The sequence below is a fragment of the Echiichthys vipera genome, assembly GCF_963691815.1.
Source record: "Echiichthys vipera genome assembly, chromosome: 13".
Lineage (NCBI taxonomy): Eukaryota > Metazoa > Chordata > Actinopteri > Perciformes > Trachinidae > Echiichthys > Echiichthys vipera.
Window position 1 is genome coordinate 20,455,776 of NC_139838.1, and position 16,384 is coordinate 20,472,159.

General features: G+C 38.8%; 1 protein-coding gene and 2 long non-coding RNA genes across 3 annotated transcripts; 1 reads left to right on the plus strand and 2 right to left on the minus strand.

Moving 5' to 3' along the window:
* Positions 1-3,013: 3,013 nt before the first annotated feature.
* LOC310955349 lies at positions 3,014-4,031 on the minus strand. Its single transcript, XR_014593444.1, has 3 exons — positions 3,938-4,031; positions 3,419-3,610; positions 3,014-3,257 (listed from the first exon to the last, which is right to left on the minus strand). It is a non-coding gene; the product is annotated as an uncharacterized lncRNA (long non-coding RNA).
* Positions 4,032-5,399: 1,368 nt separating this feature from the next.
* On the minus strand, positions 5,400-6,741 carry LOC310955302. Its single transcript, XR_014593441.1, has 3 exons — positions 6,709-6,741; positions 6,209-6,385; positions 5,400-5,667 (listed from the first exon to the last, which is right to left on the minus strand). It is a non-coding gene; the product is annotated as an uncharacterized lncRNA (long non-coding RNA).
* Positions 6,742-11,364: 4,623 nt separating this feature from the next.
* On the plus strand, positions 11,365-13,001 carry s100a10a (S100 calcium binding protein A10a). The gene is made up of 3 exons (XM_083926083.1): positions 11,365-11,502; positions 12,485-12,646; positions 12,750-13,001. The coding sequence occupies exons 2-3, from the start codon at positions 12,506-12,508 to the stop codon at positions 12,909-12,911; spliced, it is 303 nt and encodes a 100-aa protein (XP_083782209.1). The 5' UTR covers positions 11,365-11,502; positions 12,485-12,505; the 3' UTR covers positions 12,912-13,001.
* The last annotated feature ends 3,383 nt before the right edge of the window (positions 13,002-16,384 follow it).

Consider the following 16,384-nt stretch of genomic DNA (forward strand, 5'->3'; position numbering starts at 1 on the left):
ATGCAGCATCAGTAGGGATAATATACAGTAAATCCCTGCATGTGCACTTGATCTCAAGAAGGTTAAGAGCTTGCATGATTGATGAAAGCAATCCCAGTTAGTCAAATACAATAACACAGACATGTTCCCGGATAAGACAGAATTAAACTGCTGCAGGGAGAAAAACAACTAGACCCAAACTGAAGCGTGACATTGGATTCATTGGATTCATCAAAATAACCTACTTTCTCCCTCAGTCTCTCTGTGTCATTCTCCAATGTCAACTCCGGCCTGCCTTTCTCTCCTCCACTAGCACATTTAGCCTGTGATCGCATTTGCAGGCTATTTACAATCACAGCAGACTGCAGGCTACACCTCGACAGACTGTGGGCCTGTTGTAGCCATCTCACAGGGATTACTGCGCGCTGCTAATGCTGCTGAGTCCGGCGTGGTGAAGGCGTAAAACAGGCGATGCGACAGCGCATCCTTACCTTCACCTGGAATCTAGGCGCCATGGCAGTAGACTACGTGTATATTCCCAGCATCATGCAGGACAGCGCGGTCTCTTGAGCGGAGGGGAGGGGTTTGAGACACTCTGCGCCGGTAAGATGGGGGTCTGGAGGGATGGGTTATAGTGGCTGATTCGGCAGCACCAAAACGATGCTGCGCGTTATTTTACTGAACCGTTTTCATTTGGTATGTAGCGTGTGCACGAGTCGTGACCTACTACCCACCCCACCACGGTCTATTGTAACCTGCATACTAAATGTAATTTCACTGTAAAACACACACTTTTCTCTCTCTTGCTTCAGCATCAGCCCAAGTCCTGCATCCTGTCTCCATGGAAACGACCATCTCGTTAGCTCCCCCAAAAAGAAGCGTGTCAGTTCAGTCTGCACCCACACGGATTTGTCATTTGATAAGGTTTGAAACGCACTTATATATAACTAAAGAAAGAGCAGGTTTTCTTCAGGAGGTGGCATTTAGCTCGAGTCCGGTGCGCCGAGGCTATTTGAGACCTCCATTAACGTCCTGTGTTACAGCATCAAAACAGCAAATACAGCATTTGGTTGAGGATATCCGCTGTGTAAGGCTATTTACCAATTCATTTTTATTTTATTTAAATAGCCTTTAATGTGGGTGAAGAAAAACCTTTAAGGCCCATTTACAGACATGGTCCGTCAGGTGTATGATGGAGACGAGCCATCCAATGCGTTAACTCGGTGCTCCATTTAAAAATAGGCTACAGGCTGTCTCCGAGTGAGATTTGTATTTTACATTACCCTCATTTGAAGGAAAAAAAACACCCAATGACAACACCAACACAGACATATACAGGTAGTACTCACACTGATACGAACCAATGCTTCCATCGTTGATGTGGCTGTTTTTAAATCCATCTCTGCCATTTTAAGAAAATAGCCTCCTCCTGATTTCATCATATGGATACAAATCGCGACGTATCTAGTCCATCCACCCTATGGTACATATAAAAAAGCTCCTCTAGACAATAAAATATTTGCTGGTTGTGGCAAATTCTTCGTTTTTAATTTAGATTTTGTACATTTTTTTCAAAAGACTCGACATTTTTACGCACGCAAAACAAAAAGACCGTAAAGCATCCTCTTCTGAATATAGAAGAAAACGAAGACGCCGATTTCTAAATGTGTTGTTAACATCAATGTATATTGATAGTAACAGATGCCTGTGGGTTTTTTTTATTCCTCACCCAGACATCCCGCCCCCCACCCTTCCCATCCCACACCGGATGCCAAATGATGTGGCGCACCGCTGGGTGGACGCTTGATGTCACTGGAGAGAAAAAGGTTTGAATCCCCTATTCTAAAAAACACATCTGAATCTCAAATCAAGCTGAATTGTTTCCTCAACGATATAGAGCAACATCTTCGGCACTTTACTTCCTATCCAAAGTCTGTAAAAGCCACTATGTAGCACTGTGCTCTGGGTTTAACTCTGAACACACAATGGCACTGTGATGATGTTTGTCCGTTCATTTACTTAAAATATCAAAAGCAAAAGAACTCCCTCCGCAAAGTGCTTCCTTTGTAGGTGTTATTATTATATTATGTGATTACTACTGCATATAAAGAAACCATTTTAATATATTAGCTGGTGCATGTGAAGCACAGGTGGATCACATATTATAAAATGATGACATGCTTGTATGTAAAATCTTAATCTGCAAAGTAACTAAAGCTCGCCAATATCTTTTTTTCTACTCAAGTAAAGTGGACTTTTTTTTGTTTGCAGACCGTTGCATATTGTGCCCGAGCGTCTGCTTTAAAAGTGAAAAACAGAAACAAAAAACCCAACATCCCTCCCAACAACCCATGCCAGATCTAGTCACAGTAAACAACTAGGTAATTAAATAACATAAGTGGGAAATTAAGGTACAATGAGACAAAATGGAGTAAAAACTGTTAATAATAGTAAAAATATAAAAGTAATTAAAGAGAAAAAGTAGAATTCTTTTTAAATTGTACACAAGCAAAGTAGTCATTGAGTATAGTAAGTGAGAACATGCACTTAGTTGCTGTCCACAGCTTTGTTTTGTATGTGCCCATACCTGCAGTTCTGTTAGATTTATGAGGTGAAGTCATAATGCAGATTGTACGCGTGAGACTTAAATGCATCTCTGGGATGAAACCTATAAAGTGCTGGGATCTCTCCTGACTGAGACAAGAACATTCTTCTTGTATCATTCCCACTACATCAACATGCTGTTGCCTGTTACAATCTGGCATCACATCCACTCATGTTGTTGCCGCCGGCTGTGGATCAGGTTTTTATACGTAGGGAAAATACGTAACAAGCATCATTAATAAAATGTACATTCATTTATTTATGTATTATTGAATTCTATTAAAAAAAATTGTACGGAAGATATGATCATCTTTAAATATCTTTAAAAAGTCCTAAATTTAAAAAAGGTTGTGTTTCAGCTCCTTCTACGAATGTTTTTGTAATGTTTGTTGCTGTTGTTTTTTAAAAGACAGAAACAAGCAAGCAAGACTGGAAGAAACACTTTTATTGTTGTAATGTGAAACCATATAAGTGAGATGGGTTTACTCCCCTTTGATGGTCAACAGTGCTCATTACTGGTTTTGTGATTTGGCTTTCTTCTTAGATTTGCTCATCTCTTGGAGGATTTCATAGTTAGCCGTGGCATATGTGCAAACCAGCAATGCAAACTCTTGGAACTCCACAAGCCCGTCGCTGTTCATGTCAACCGATTGGAATATTTCATCTCCACAGTCCTGTAATGAGAAAGGCAATATATTCACACACTGTGTCATATTGCACAAGTCTTTTTAGTGCAGGGTGATGCGCAGAACTATCACACTAAATAAGCATGTCAGTATTTAATTCACAGTGGTAAACTTTGTAGAACAACGCAGTGTTACATGATTCTCCTCACCTTGGGAAAAGACGGCAGTTGTTCCTTCACTAATTTCAAAAACTCCGCTTTGGTCAGTTTTCCATCTGCATTCTGACGACTCGTGAAGATGTCATACAGGTCAGTCACAGCCGCCTCCAAATGAGTTTGGTAAAACGGTTGAGGGCACTTGAGGGTCTCTTGTTGATAACACATTTTTAGAGCGTAGAGGATCTAAAATAGATAATAAACTCCTCAATAACATCGATAATCATCATTATTAGCACAGATTAGCACAGGAATGCAAACTAAATTAATTTACCATAAACACAATTCTTAAAGGATCCAGATCTTTTTTTTTTTTTTTAGCATTTCTCTTAAATACATTCACACTTGTGCAAAGGTATAATGCAGCCACACTAAAGAAAGACTGTTGAATTCTAAAAGAGTAACGAGTAAAGATTTTTTTTTTATACATACAGGTATGAAGTTTACTGAAAACAATGCCATCAAAAAGAATTCTTATACATTTATACAAATGCTGTTTCACCCTGTTCCTACCTGGATTCAGATGAAGAGTTGAGTCCACGATGCAAAGCGAGAACAGAATGTGAGAGTTAAATACAGGAGTGCATCGGAGACACTCCCAGCTCTGCCACCCCTTAATGTTTAAGGTTTTTATGGTGTGGTTTTTTTTTCAAAGGTTTAGAAGTCTTTGTTTAAGATCACGAATAAACAGACAAGCAGCAAACAATGGACACTCTTATACAGATAAGATTACAGTGTACAAATAATACAACAATATAGCGAATAGAATATAAAAAGTTAATAAAGTAAATATAAAAAAATAAATTTAAACATGAATAAATAATGACAATAATAGTCATATTAGCTTAATGAGGCGCTACAGAAAATAGTTTAGTAAAATATAGTAATGTACGTTCACTTGTTGGTTGACATAAGGGTTAATGTATCCATGTACGAATTTATTTCAACCATAAAAATATTAATATTAGGGATATAGTTAGACTAAGATTTGTCATGTAACTTAAAGCTGTATAACCATATTCAAATTTAGTGATGATGTCATTTGGCATAATTGTCAAAGTGTCCAGTTTTGTTAGGAACACATTTTTCTGTCTCTCCAAAACAGAAAAGACGAAAACAAATGCAAAACTGTTTCTGGCTCACCTCCACAAAAGGTCCATTTAACATCTATGTCAAAGAATTTTGAAATGATTGTTACTTTTTATTAATACTATGCAAGCGTTGATAGTGAATCCTATTCAAAATACAAAATGGAAAAGGGCAGGGGCCTTGCACCAGTTTAAATTATTGAGTTGCGAATTCAGGACAGATTTGCTTTTGTGGGATATCTTGTTATAATTTTGAAGTTCTTTCCTGCTACGTTTGTTTGTAAACTTAATGTCTGTTAGATTTATGATGTGGGGTCACAAGACTTAAATGCATCTCTTGGATGAAACCTGTAAAGTGTTGCGATCTTCCCTGACTGAGACAAGAACTTTCTTCCTGTATCATTCCCACTACATCAACATGCTGCTGCCTGTTTTAAGCTGGCATCACATCCACTCATGTTGTCTCCACCAGCTAGGGATCAGATATTTTGTTCATTAAAGGGAGGTGAAATACCAACGTGGTCTCATGGGAGGGCGTATAAATAGCACGCCACTTTTAATGACTTTGAATGACTCGCCTTTTGGTGATACCAGGCCGATAATACAAGTCAATTGAGACTAAATGGCGTGAAATGACACGCAAAAATCATGAAATGCGTTGTAATTATACGCGAGATGGCTTGAGAAATAGCGTGTAATTCACACGCCTTTTGCTGATACCAGGCTGGAAATACATAACCACTAAAATGTTGTTATTTACTGCTGGGAAGTACTGGAAATATAATAACATAGGTTGTGCTTTGAAATAACATTTAAGACCTCTAACTATCACTTTCTTCTACAAATTAAATTCAATATAAATGAATAAATAAATAAAAACAAACAAGCAAGATTGTAACTTTTATTGTTGCATTGTGAAACCACGTAGGTCAGACAGTAATGCGTTTATTTCCCATTGATGGTGGTTTACATGTGCATTTCCGGTTGTTCCTAACTTTGTTGCTCCTCCATAGCTTTGAACATTTCTTGGAGAATGTCATAGCTACAACAGGCAAATTGGCAAATCAGTGCGGCGAACTCTTTGAACGACACAAACCCGTCGTTGTCCAGGTCCACCCCTTGGAATAGTTCATCCTCTTCCTTCTTTGATGCTTGCTACAATGAAAAAAGATGAGACAGTGTCATTTTACCCAAAGTCTCATGAGCTTTAAATTATTTTCTCTCTTAAGCCATGAGGGTCAAGTTGAGATACAAACACTTCTTTGACTCATCAAATCCATTTCAATATCTGAAGAAATTAAACAAATCCTTTTTTTTCACACATTGCTCCGGCCCGCCATGTGCCAGCAGTCTCTTTGGTGTAAGGGTAAGACTGGGAGATATGGCCAAGATTTTCTATACCGTAATTTCATATCTGAATAACTTTATATATCACGATATAGCATATTTACTTGTAATTCAATAAATGAACAGCCTATATGAAACATGGTAAAGCTTGTTTTTGTTTACTCCTGTAGTATGGGCTCGTTATTATCCGTTAATCAAATGTCATTTTCTATCATGAGGATTTATCATGATTTGCAGAATTATCAAACTAAATATGTGAAGTGTTCTAGTGCATGTTAATACTTATTTAATTCAGGTGATAAACGAGGTAGAACGATGCAGTGTTATAAGGTACAATGATTCTTCTCACCTTTGAAAATGCTGGCATTTCTTCCTTAAGTACTTTCAAAAACTCAGCTCTGGTCAGTTTCCCGTCTTTATTCTGATGCGACATGAAGACGCCAAACATGGCGAGCACAGATGCTTCCAAAGCACTTGGGGCCTTCTCGCACATTTGTCGATCACACATTTTGGCAGTGTAGGGGATCTAGAGAGATAATATTAACATCAATCATCATTGTCATAATTATAATAAGAGGAGGAAGGAAAAGAGAAATACACACAAACTGAATTCACCATAAACTTAACTCTAAAAAGAGCTGCCACTCGTTTTTTTTTTTTCAATTAAATAATATTTATCAAAACTCTGCTGGCAGCAGTTAAACATAAACTCGCTGATAAGTCTATAAGGATTTGAGTTGAATTCTGAAAGAGCAACTGCACAGGTACACAGGTATAAAACAGGTATAAAGACTGCTGAAAATAACATGCTGTAAATGAAAAGCAACGCCTGTATGCCCTCGTTCCTACCTGGAGTCAATTGAGAAGAGGATTCCACGCGGTGAAGAGAGGGCAGCCTGTGAGGGCTTAAATACAGGAGCACATCGCAGACACTCCCTGCTCTGCCACACCTTGGTGCTTAAGGTTTCCTGTCCAGCAAGTATTTCGGATTAAGAGTATTAAGTTAGTATAGTGACAAACCCTGACACTGATAAAACTGTCATTTAGTGGCATTTAACTCATTTTATTACTTTAATTAGTTGAGACTTTTCACCTTTTTCTTATATCTGAAAATGAAAGATAAAAGTTATCGAGGGAAAGCATCAAGTCGTCATCTTTTTTTTTCCAGCAATGTGCCTTAAGGTCAAAAGTCAACATCAGCATATGTGTTTACAGATGAAACATTCAGCAAGTCAACTGTAGCCAGAACAATATTTTTTATGGCAAGATGGATGAAACTGTGTCCAAATTAAAGGCAGCCAAGCTGTGTACAAAACATTACATTGACCAAAATGTATTCAAGCAGTTACTTTATATTCATAGTTGGATGCAGAGTCATCAGTGATCACAACCAGTGGAACTCACATCTTTTACTTAGGTTTACTAAAGTCTAGAAATACTTTGAAACCTGTAAAAGTCCTGCATTCAAAGTTGCACATAATAAAAGTGCAAAAGTCTCAGCATCAAGATCAACTTAAAGTGCTCATCAGGCAGAGAGATACCCGTCCACGTTTTATTACCTGATTAAAAAGATTGATGCATAAGTGTGTGTGCATCACTTTAATGTTGCTGCTGGTAAAGATGGAGCTCATTTTAATTACTTAATAAGCAGCCAGGTGTAAAATAGTACATCATCGTTTATTATCGGATTTATATTTTCTATGTAGAGTAGTAGAAAGTACAGATTTAGGGGAGTAAAAGTATAACGTAGCATTAAATACTTGAGCAAATGTTACTTTCCATCAACGTATTTGCTGAACTAATTAAATTCATGGAATGATCAGTTTAATCAAGTCGTTAATTTAATAGTAAATCATTCTCTCTTGCAGTATCACAGACAGGCTGCCCAGCATGTTGAAACACGCGTCGTGTGGGTGGAGTATAAATATCTGTGAAACTTCTGGCTAAACAAACGCCTCGCCCAACAAATGCCTCTAAAGATTCATGCAGAGTGATCAAACACGTTGGCCAAGTTCACTAATGCACGGTGTGACACGAACAGAATAGATCTTGTATAACACATCTCAGCAGCATATGCAAATGTTGTTATCTTAAAAATACATTTCTGGGTGTGGACAATGGATTTATAGAGCTGGTTAAGCAGGAAAAAATCTGGTTGTAAGTAAACACTTGTGCGAAGAATCACAAGACTCTTGACAGCAGTCTGAGTTCACCATTGGTTGGAAAAGTACTGAGACTTCACTTAAAAGTAAAAGTAGCAATACCAAATATTTCACAACAAGTCAAAATCCTGCTTTCATTATTACTGTAAGTAAAAGCACAGACATCTTATGAGCAAAATGCATTTAAAGGTTATTCTAAGGACTTAGGCCTACTGTTGGGTTGTTTAATCCCAATCTATACATCATCTTATACAAAATGATCATACGTTTTGTGTGTGAATTTGAAACTAGAGGCAGTCTCACGATGGGATCGTACCAGCTGCAATGCTAGGGCCGTAAAGCTTACTTCTGCAGCCCTCGCTCAGGCCGCACCCATCTTTGCACTCTGCCTTTATTTTTAACTCAACTACACACCTGTGAAGTTTTGGGGCTGCATCTTGCACAGCTGTGACTCAGACAGACAGACATGCATACATACGTACATACATAACTGGCAAAATACTCAAAACCTACTGCTACAACTAACTTCAAAGTATCTGTATCTGTAGGTAAATATGTCATTAAAAAAGTGCATCTCTAATAATTCATGTTAGTGGAGTTGACTTATAAGATAGCACCAAAGGAAATACTCAAAGTACCTCCAAGGATTTGAATCAGTGTATTTATATACTTTCCACCACTGGAGTTTCCACAGCAGAGAACGCACAACAGCAGCTCTGGGTATTTGTGTTTTCTCTATGTGAACAAATGAATCATTTCTCATGTATAAATATATAAAGGTATCCATTAACCATGATGTTTAGCTACAGTGAAAACTCAGTATTATTCAGGTAAAGTCAGGCAAGTACCAGATACATCCACAAGATGGCGCACATGGAGCTCTGCTCAGGCATCTGCTCAGTCAGTTGCAGTGGAAATGAAAACTTTTAATGCTTTACATTTATCTGACAGATTTAGTTACTTTTCAGATTAAGATATAACAAACTGATTGTTATTTAACAGAAATATAATGCAGTGGTATAAATGTGTGCAATGGGTCAAATTAGCTCCACTTTGACCAGCTATGTATGACATTGGAACTACGCTTTATATATTAATGCGTCATTAATAATGATCCAAGATTATTTTATAGCTATAATCACATTAAATGTAATGTAGCCGAGGCTTTTACCCAGAGTGACTTCCAATAATACCGTCAAACTGACAGGGCCCATTCTTCTTAATAAGCACTTCTACTTTTGATGTTTTAAGTAAAGTTTACTGATAATATTGTTGTTGTTTTCTGAAGAGTTTGAATGATTTTATTCGCAAAGAGGATTTTTAGATTGTGGTATTTGTTCTGTATACTTGGATACTTACTTCTTCCACCACTGCTGAAGTCTATATTTTACATTTAACGATGATGTTTCATATCATCCAGTGCTCAGTCCGTTCATGAGCATGAGAGCAGAATATGACTCATTGAACAAACAGACATCTTTTACACTGGTAGTTTCTGTTATTTTAACACAAAATCAGTGTCCCAGGGTAATGCAGTGTCACTTTGTAACACTACATTTTGACCACAAGAGGGCCCACAATTCATTTATCAAAACAAACTAACTGCTTTACACAGTGGTAGAAGAATTTAGGTCTCAGTAGTGAAATAAGAGACATCACCGTGCAGGAATACTAACTGTTAGAGGTAAAAGTCATGTATTTACATATTTACTTGAGTAAAAGTACTAATTTGGGCCCTTTTCAGAATAAAGTGTATAAATGAGGTCATTTTAATGAGTAGCTTGTGAAAAGGTCTTATTGATATTATATCATAATTTATAAGATTGCGTAGCATCAATCTGCAAAGTAACTGGTAAAGTTAGCAAATAAATATAGTGGAGTCAAAAGTATAACAATTGCCTCTGAATTGTGGAGTTTAGAGAAAATAGGAATACTCCAGTGAAGTACAAGTACCTCAAATTGTACTTAAATACATTACATGAGTAAATGTATGTAGTTACTTTCTACTGACTATAAAGGATGAAAAAAGAAAAGCATGCATATATGCTGTAAATTATAATAATTATTATTATGTGCTCCAATATAGAGTGTTTTGTGTTTTTAGTTCAATTCTGATTTTTGCAAACCCTGAGATATAGAGCAAACACTAAAGCAGTGCCTATGGAACAACAAGGCAACGCTGCAAACTCAGTACTGACTTTCGTATTCTACATAAGGAACTGTTCTTGCTGTTAACTGGAAAAAAAGAATCCAGTTGCATGCGAGTCAGTCAGGAGGGGTGAGTGTGACTGGCTTAGCTGCTGTTTACTTTAAACTCCTCCATGTTTTGTAGACATTAACCCAGCAGGCGCTCCTCTCTGCTTGTAAGAAGTCCTCTACTTTGATTTGATTAGATTTGTATTAATCTCAAACACTCAATACTGTAACAAAAACACAAAGATAAAACAAAAATCGATTCATCAATTCTGATTGATTCCATCAAACAAAACAAAACAATAAAGGACTCATTGGCCTATTTATTTTCTGCAATTACTCATAAGTAATTTAGCATTATTAGTCTGCACAGATGCAACAAACAGCTGAAGGGACTGTCGTGTATTGTATTGACATATCATTTGTAAGATGATTAAATGATTATTAACAGTGGTATAAAGTAACGAATTACATTTACTCAAGTTTTGTACTTAAATACAATTTGGAGGTACTTGTACTTTACTTGAGTAATTCCATTGTAATCTACATTATACTCTTACTTCATTACATTCCAGAGGAAATATTGTGCTTTTTACTCCAATACATTTATCTGGTAACTTCAGTTATAGTTACTGTACAGATTAAAATTATTAAAACAAAACATTACCAGCAAATGGAATAACATATAAGCTCTATGTTGTTATAGATTAAGCTACACAGCAGTAGGCCATATGTACATATAGCTACACCTTTATTTGCTGCAGTATTAAAGTTCTGCTTACATGCATCTCTCAATAATGGGAGTAAATGGAGTCTGCATAACATTTTGATTCTAATACTTTTGTACTTTAGTTTACCTGAGACATATTTTGAATGCAGGGCTTTTACTTGTAACCGAGTATTTCTACAGTGTGGTGTTACTTACTTAAAGTATAGAGTACTTCTTCCAACAATGATTATTAATCCTTTTAAAATCGCATTTTCCCATCTACAGACTATTCATAAATGAAGATCAGTATTTATAAAAAGGCTAGTGGGATGTTTATGTATTTATTTACTTATTTGACAACTTCCCTGTACTCTTGTCATGTAGGAGGAATTATCCTGGAGCTGATATAAGTTTATGACTCTGGCGTTACTACAGTCGACAGGGTCCACCGTCCACACCGCAGGTTGACTCACACAGCGCAGCAGCCGGGGCGGCGCCTCGCTATAAAACCTCCGCTGCGCCTTTTTGCCGACCTCTGAACATTCCCACCTCTCCTCTGCCGAACTTCAGCCCTGCACGGTAAGAACTAACGGTGCCCTACTGCTTTTTAAGCCCGTGGCTTTACTAACTCCTGCAGGTAGAACCGGTCGAGTAGGGGGGAGGAATGTATGTGATTAATTACTTTCGTCTGCCAGTCAAAGCTTGTGGGTGGTTAATGATGTTTTCTATGTTACAGATTTTGTGTAATTCCTTCAGCTGTTAAGTAGTATTTGATAAATCACTTATTCATGTTTTTTTCTTTTATAAGTTTTGAGCTTTTTCTATCTCTTTTTAAATGTGGTGAATACAGTCAGCACTCACTGAAAAACTATTTTTTTCTCACATTTCACTTCACTGGATCCTCTCTCTGTGGCACAGTTGGGTCCATATAGCTTTAAGGAACACTATTAAGGGTGTGGTTGGCCTGTGGGCATGTACACTCATGTACTCTGTGGTAATAGTGTGCAGTCTCATTTGCTGCACCACCACCCTTTTCTGTATCTGCACATTTTTTTCCTCATTCTACTAAATTTTTCCATTCCCTCTAACACAAATAACACCCTGCTTTCCCTCCCACTTCTCTTTTTTAACTCTTGCAACACTAAGGCAACATGATGGTTTGAGTTTTGGGATTTATTTATTTTGGCTGTCTTTTCTAACGCTTATAACAGGCCTCTCATTTCTCGTGTTACTCATCAGTGGGAAGGGTTGTGGAGCAAAGAGAAAAATGTTGCTTCCCCACCATCGGGCTACATTACGTCCTCCTGAAAAGCAATAGAGCCGTCCTCTTATTCAGAACAGAATCTGTCCTTAATTTCACCCAAAGCATGAAATACTTTTTTCAGCAAGATCCTCAGATTGTTGAATTGTCAATCCAGCTTCTTGCAAGGAAATGCTATTGTTTACACTGAGAGGATCGGCTGCACCTTGACTTTTTTCAGAATCGTCCCGTGAAGCTAAACTCTGTGCTGTCATTGATCAAATCCATCCATTTCCTCTCTATTTGAACTTTGTTTTTCAGCCTAGACACGCCACAGCAGCCATGCCTTCAGAACTGGAGAACGCCATGGAGTCACTCATCAAGGTGTTCCACAATTACGCCTCTAAGGACGGCCGGAGCGGCACACTCAACCGGCGAGAGCTCAGAGAGTTGATGGAGAACGAGCTGTCCAGCTTCCTCAAGGTGAGAAGGGACCCTCATCTAACGTGTACAGAATTTAAACATGTTGATTATTATGTCACTTATCACATAACATGTGTCCTCTTGCCCCTTCTTTAACCCCCAGTCTCAGAAGGACCCTGCTGCTATAGACAAAATCATGAAGGACCTGGACACCAACGGCGATGGCCAGGTGGACTTTGAGGAGTTTGTTTCTCTGGTTGTTGGACTTTCCATTGCCTGTGAGCAGTGCTATCAGATGCACATGAAGAAGACGGGGAAGAAGTAAACAACAGCGGAAGAGACAAGAAGAAACCAAAAAGCATTTCAAGTTTTGTAAAGATTGTTTTGTTCATTAAATACACTGAAGAATTCCAAACCTGTTGTGTCTGGTGGTTATTGTATGTGTTGGTGTGCGTTACTGTATATTTTACACGTGTTTGCCAGCAAGTTACTATACATGTTCCCTCATTTGAAGGTCCCATATTATGCTCATTTACAGCTTCACTAGAACATGTTAAATGCTTTAATGTTTTAAAAAAACAATATTTTGTGCCATACTGTGTGTCTGAATATACCAGTGTTCACCCTCTGTCTGAAACAATCTGTTTTAGCGCCCGTCCCTTTAAGACCCCCTCCTGAAAAAGTCCAGTCGGCACTGATTCGTCAGAATTTCCAGGTTTTTCGAATATTTGCTTTCGGTGTCTCTGCACTGTCATTGTTGCTGAGGAATGACTGAAGCAGCGCTTTCTACCTATATATAGTATAGCTGTGACATCGCAACTGTACAGGAAGTCCTGACGGCTCGATTAAAGTCAGTTTTGATACTTTCACAGTGTTCATATAACATCTTGTATATTTTACAACATGGGACTTAAATCATAGCTTTTTCCTAGCCATTGCTTTGTGCCAATGCCACACCCTGGTGAAGCTCATTCCAGAGATCGCAGAGATCACAATGTACTGACTCCCTTGGCAAATGTATACAGCAATGCAAGGTGTGATGATGTAATCCCCACCTGTAACCTCTCCCTCTCTGTTTGATAAAGTCCTGCTTATCGCCACTCTGAGGAATCCGCAGAATGTTCCAGTCATGAAAACACTTCTCTGTGAGGCAATGTTATAACTGTCCAAATCCTTGATTTGTAAAAGGATAAACGAGGTGACAGGGTGCTTTGTGACTGAATAAACTGTGTTGCATTCAAGTCGATTTGATTGAGTAAGGCAGCAGTGGGCATTGTGAAGAAATGTGGAGAGCCTGAGTCACATGTCACAGCGGCTCACCACTGTTTCCACCAAATTCTTTTCATTGTGTTTCATGTCTGGTGAAACTTGGACAACACCAGAGGGATGAACAGGATAACCCCCGCCTTATGACTCTTCCTGAACTGAAAAGAGACTTTTGCTCCAAAATTAAGTCTCCCAGGCAACACATCTTCTCAAGCTAAGTCCTGGAACTAACAATCAAATGTTTTAGTCATAAATGGTTAAGATACTATATGACTTCAGTATTTTTAGGGTTTAGTCCACGGCTGCAGCCTGCCATTCCCAGTGACCTGTGTGCAGAACTTTTGGTGCCTGAGCAGGGCCTGTCTGGAAGGCTAAACTCAGGGCGAAAATGTCTCAAAGACCCTGCACACACCTCCTTGGGCAAGGCCTTGCTCTGTGGCTTACCAGTGTTCATGGTTACAGAGAAAACACTCAAGTTGCTAGGTTACAACTGTGTGTGTGTGTGTGTGTGTGTGTGTGTGTGTGTGTGTGTGTGTGTGTGTGTGTGTGTGTGTGTGTGTGTGTGTGTGTGTGTGTGTGTGTGTGTGTGTGTGTGTGTGTGTGTGTGTGTGTGTGTGTGTGTGTGTGCGTGCGTGCGTGCGTGCGTGCGTGCGTGCGTGCGTGCGTGTCGGCACCACGCCCATGTGACTGTGGGCTTTCCCACTTTTCCGACTGTTTTCTCAATGTCCCTTTTGTGTAGCTGAGTATGAAGTGCTCTGAACTCATAGATATATACATGCCGTGGGTTTCTCTTGTGGTCTTATAAACAATACAATAATAATTTGTGAAGCTGAATATCAGTGAGGTCAATGAACAGCCCCAAAGCGTGTTCCCTTAACTAATACCTTTGTCAGTCTGAGTAACCCTGCATTACTTTCTCAACTGATACACAGTGAAGGTGTGTATAAAGGAGGTTTGACTTCAGAGATTATCAAACATTCACTACCACGCCTTCCTCGGACACACAGAGCCCCTCTCTGAGAACTATTCAATGTGTTAAACAACAACACCATTGTTCTGAACCTACCAAAGCCTTCCAACATCTGCTTTGTAGCTGCTGCCATGGGAAATGACATCAAATTACTGTGATCTTGTGATAGCAGATGATATAATAAAATCCCATGGTACTTCACGACTGTTTGTCTCCTTTTTTTCCGTCACATAGATGTGAGTTTTAATGCTTTGGTTTGCTTTTGCTAGACACCTTTGTTCCATACCATTCCACTTTTCTATTTCAACGTGCACTCCACACATTATAGGTATGCAGGCTCAGGGACTGTGTTGTGCTGTCTGTTTGTGTCCTTTTAGGCTATTATAAATGTGTCCACTTGATCTCAGAGAAATGTCCTCTTATTCTAACTTGCAAAGAGATAAAATGACAATAAACTGGATTTGATATAATAAGGTCTCAGGTGAATGTTAAATTGACAACAGCTGTTGGTGGAAGCATGGGCCATCACTTGGTTTTGAGAAAGACACATGGCTGCAGGGGAACACTAGGAAAATACAGTACATGCTTTCTTTTGAATGTACTTCTGTTTGACCACTAGATGGCATAAGAGTGTAACTGCTGCAGTCATAATGTTGGGTAAGTTATGAAAACCGCTCTAGCTGTACTGCAAATAGTTTCCTATGAATCACAGATGTGGTTTCCATGGATTCTGCCTGTGTGAGTAAGATGGGGAAGGAAGAAGAAAAAAAAAGTTTCCATACATTGAAAAAGGACAGTGCAACGTGAAAATCTCAGATTGCATTGCAAGTTCAGTTGCAGAGTACATGGATGTTGGTGACAGTGACTTCAAACCTATGATCTGTACTGGACTTTGATTGAAGTTGTTAATTAAAGACCATAACAATTGTACCCTGACCAAAGGGGAGAGACATGAAAAGACCTTTGATATCCAACTCAAAGTCATGCAACGGACCACACACATCGAAACAAACATACGCACACAGAGTTGCCGCAGCGTTAATTTCTCTGATTTCTGGTCTGTGCAGCAGGACTCGTGAGCTTCAGGGACATGACTGTGAGTCACAGCCTCCACCACAAAATTGCAAGGAAGAGAGGACCCACTCAGGAACGTAACAGTCAACCCTCAGTGAGTCACTTATCCCCAAATATTTTAATTTGGGAATCATGTGCATCTCCAACAGTTAAAGTGGTACTGCTCACTTAAACATGTTTTTGAGCTGCAAACTCAATTATCTGACTGTACTGTGAGGAAACACATCAATGGTGTTGTTATTATTGACCTTTTTCACCAAATTTATAAAAAAAAAAATCAGCATTTCAGGGTTGGAAAATGGCTCAGCATGCCACCTACTGTTTTAAATCAGCCATAGCCTTTAGGTCCAGTGAAGAGGTAGAGCTGAGCGGTTTGGGACGTCTCTGTCTCATCACATTTAAAAATGTAAACGCCCTCTTATCTGAGGTGGGCAGCCCCTCATCCCTTCTAGACCTGGGGGTGAAGTTACACCAAAAATAGAAGAAAA

Coding starts and splice junctions, on each gene's coding strand:
- s100a10a (XM_083926083.1), top strand. CDS start 12,506: ATGCCTTCAGAACTGGAGAACGCCATGGAGTCACTCATCAAGGTGTTC. Junction 12,647..12,749: donor AGCTGTCCAGCTTCCTCAAG/GTGAGAAGGGAC, acceptor TTTAACCCCCAG/TCTCAGAAGGACCCTGCTGC.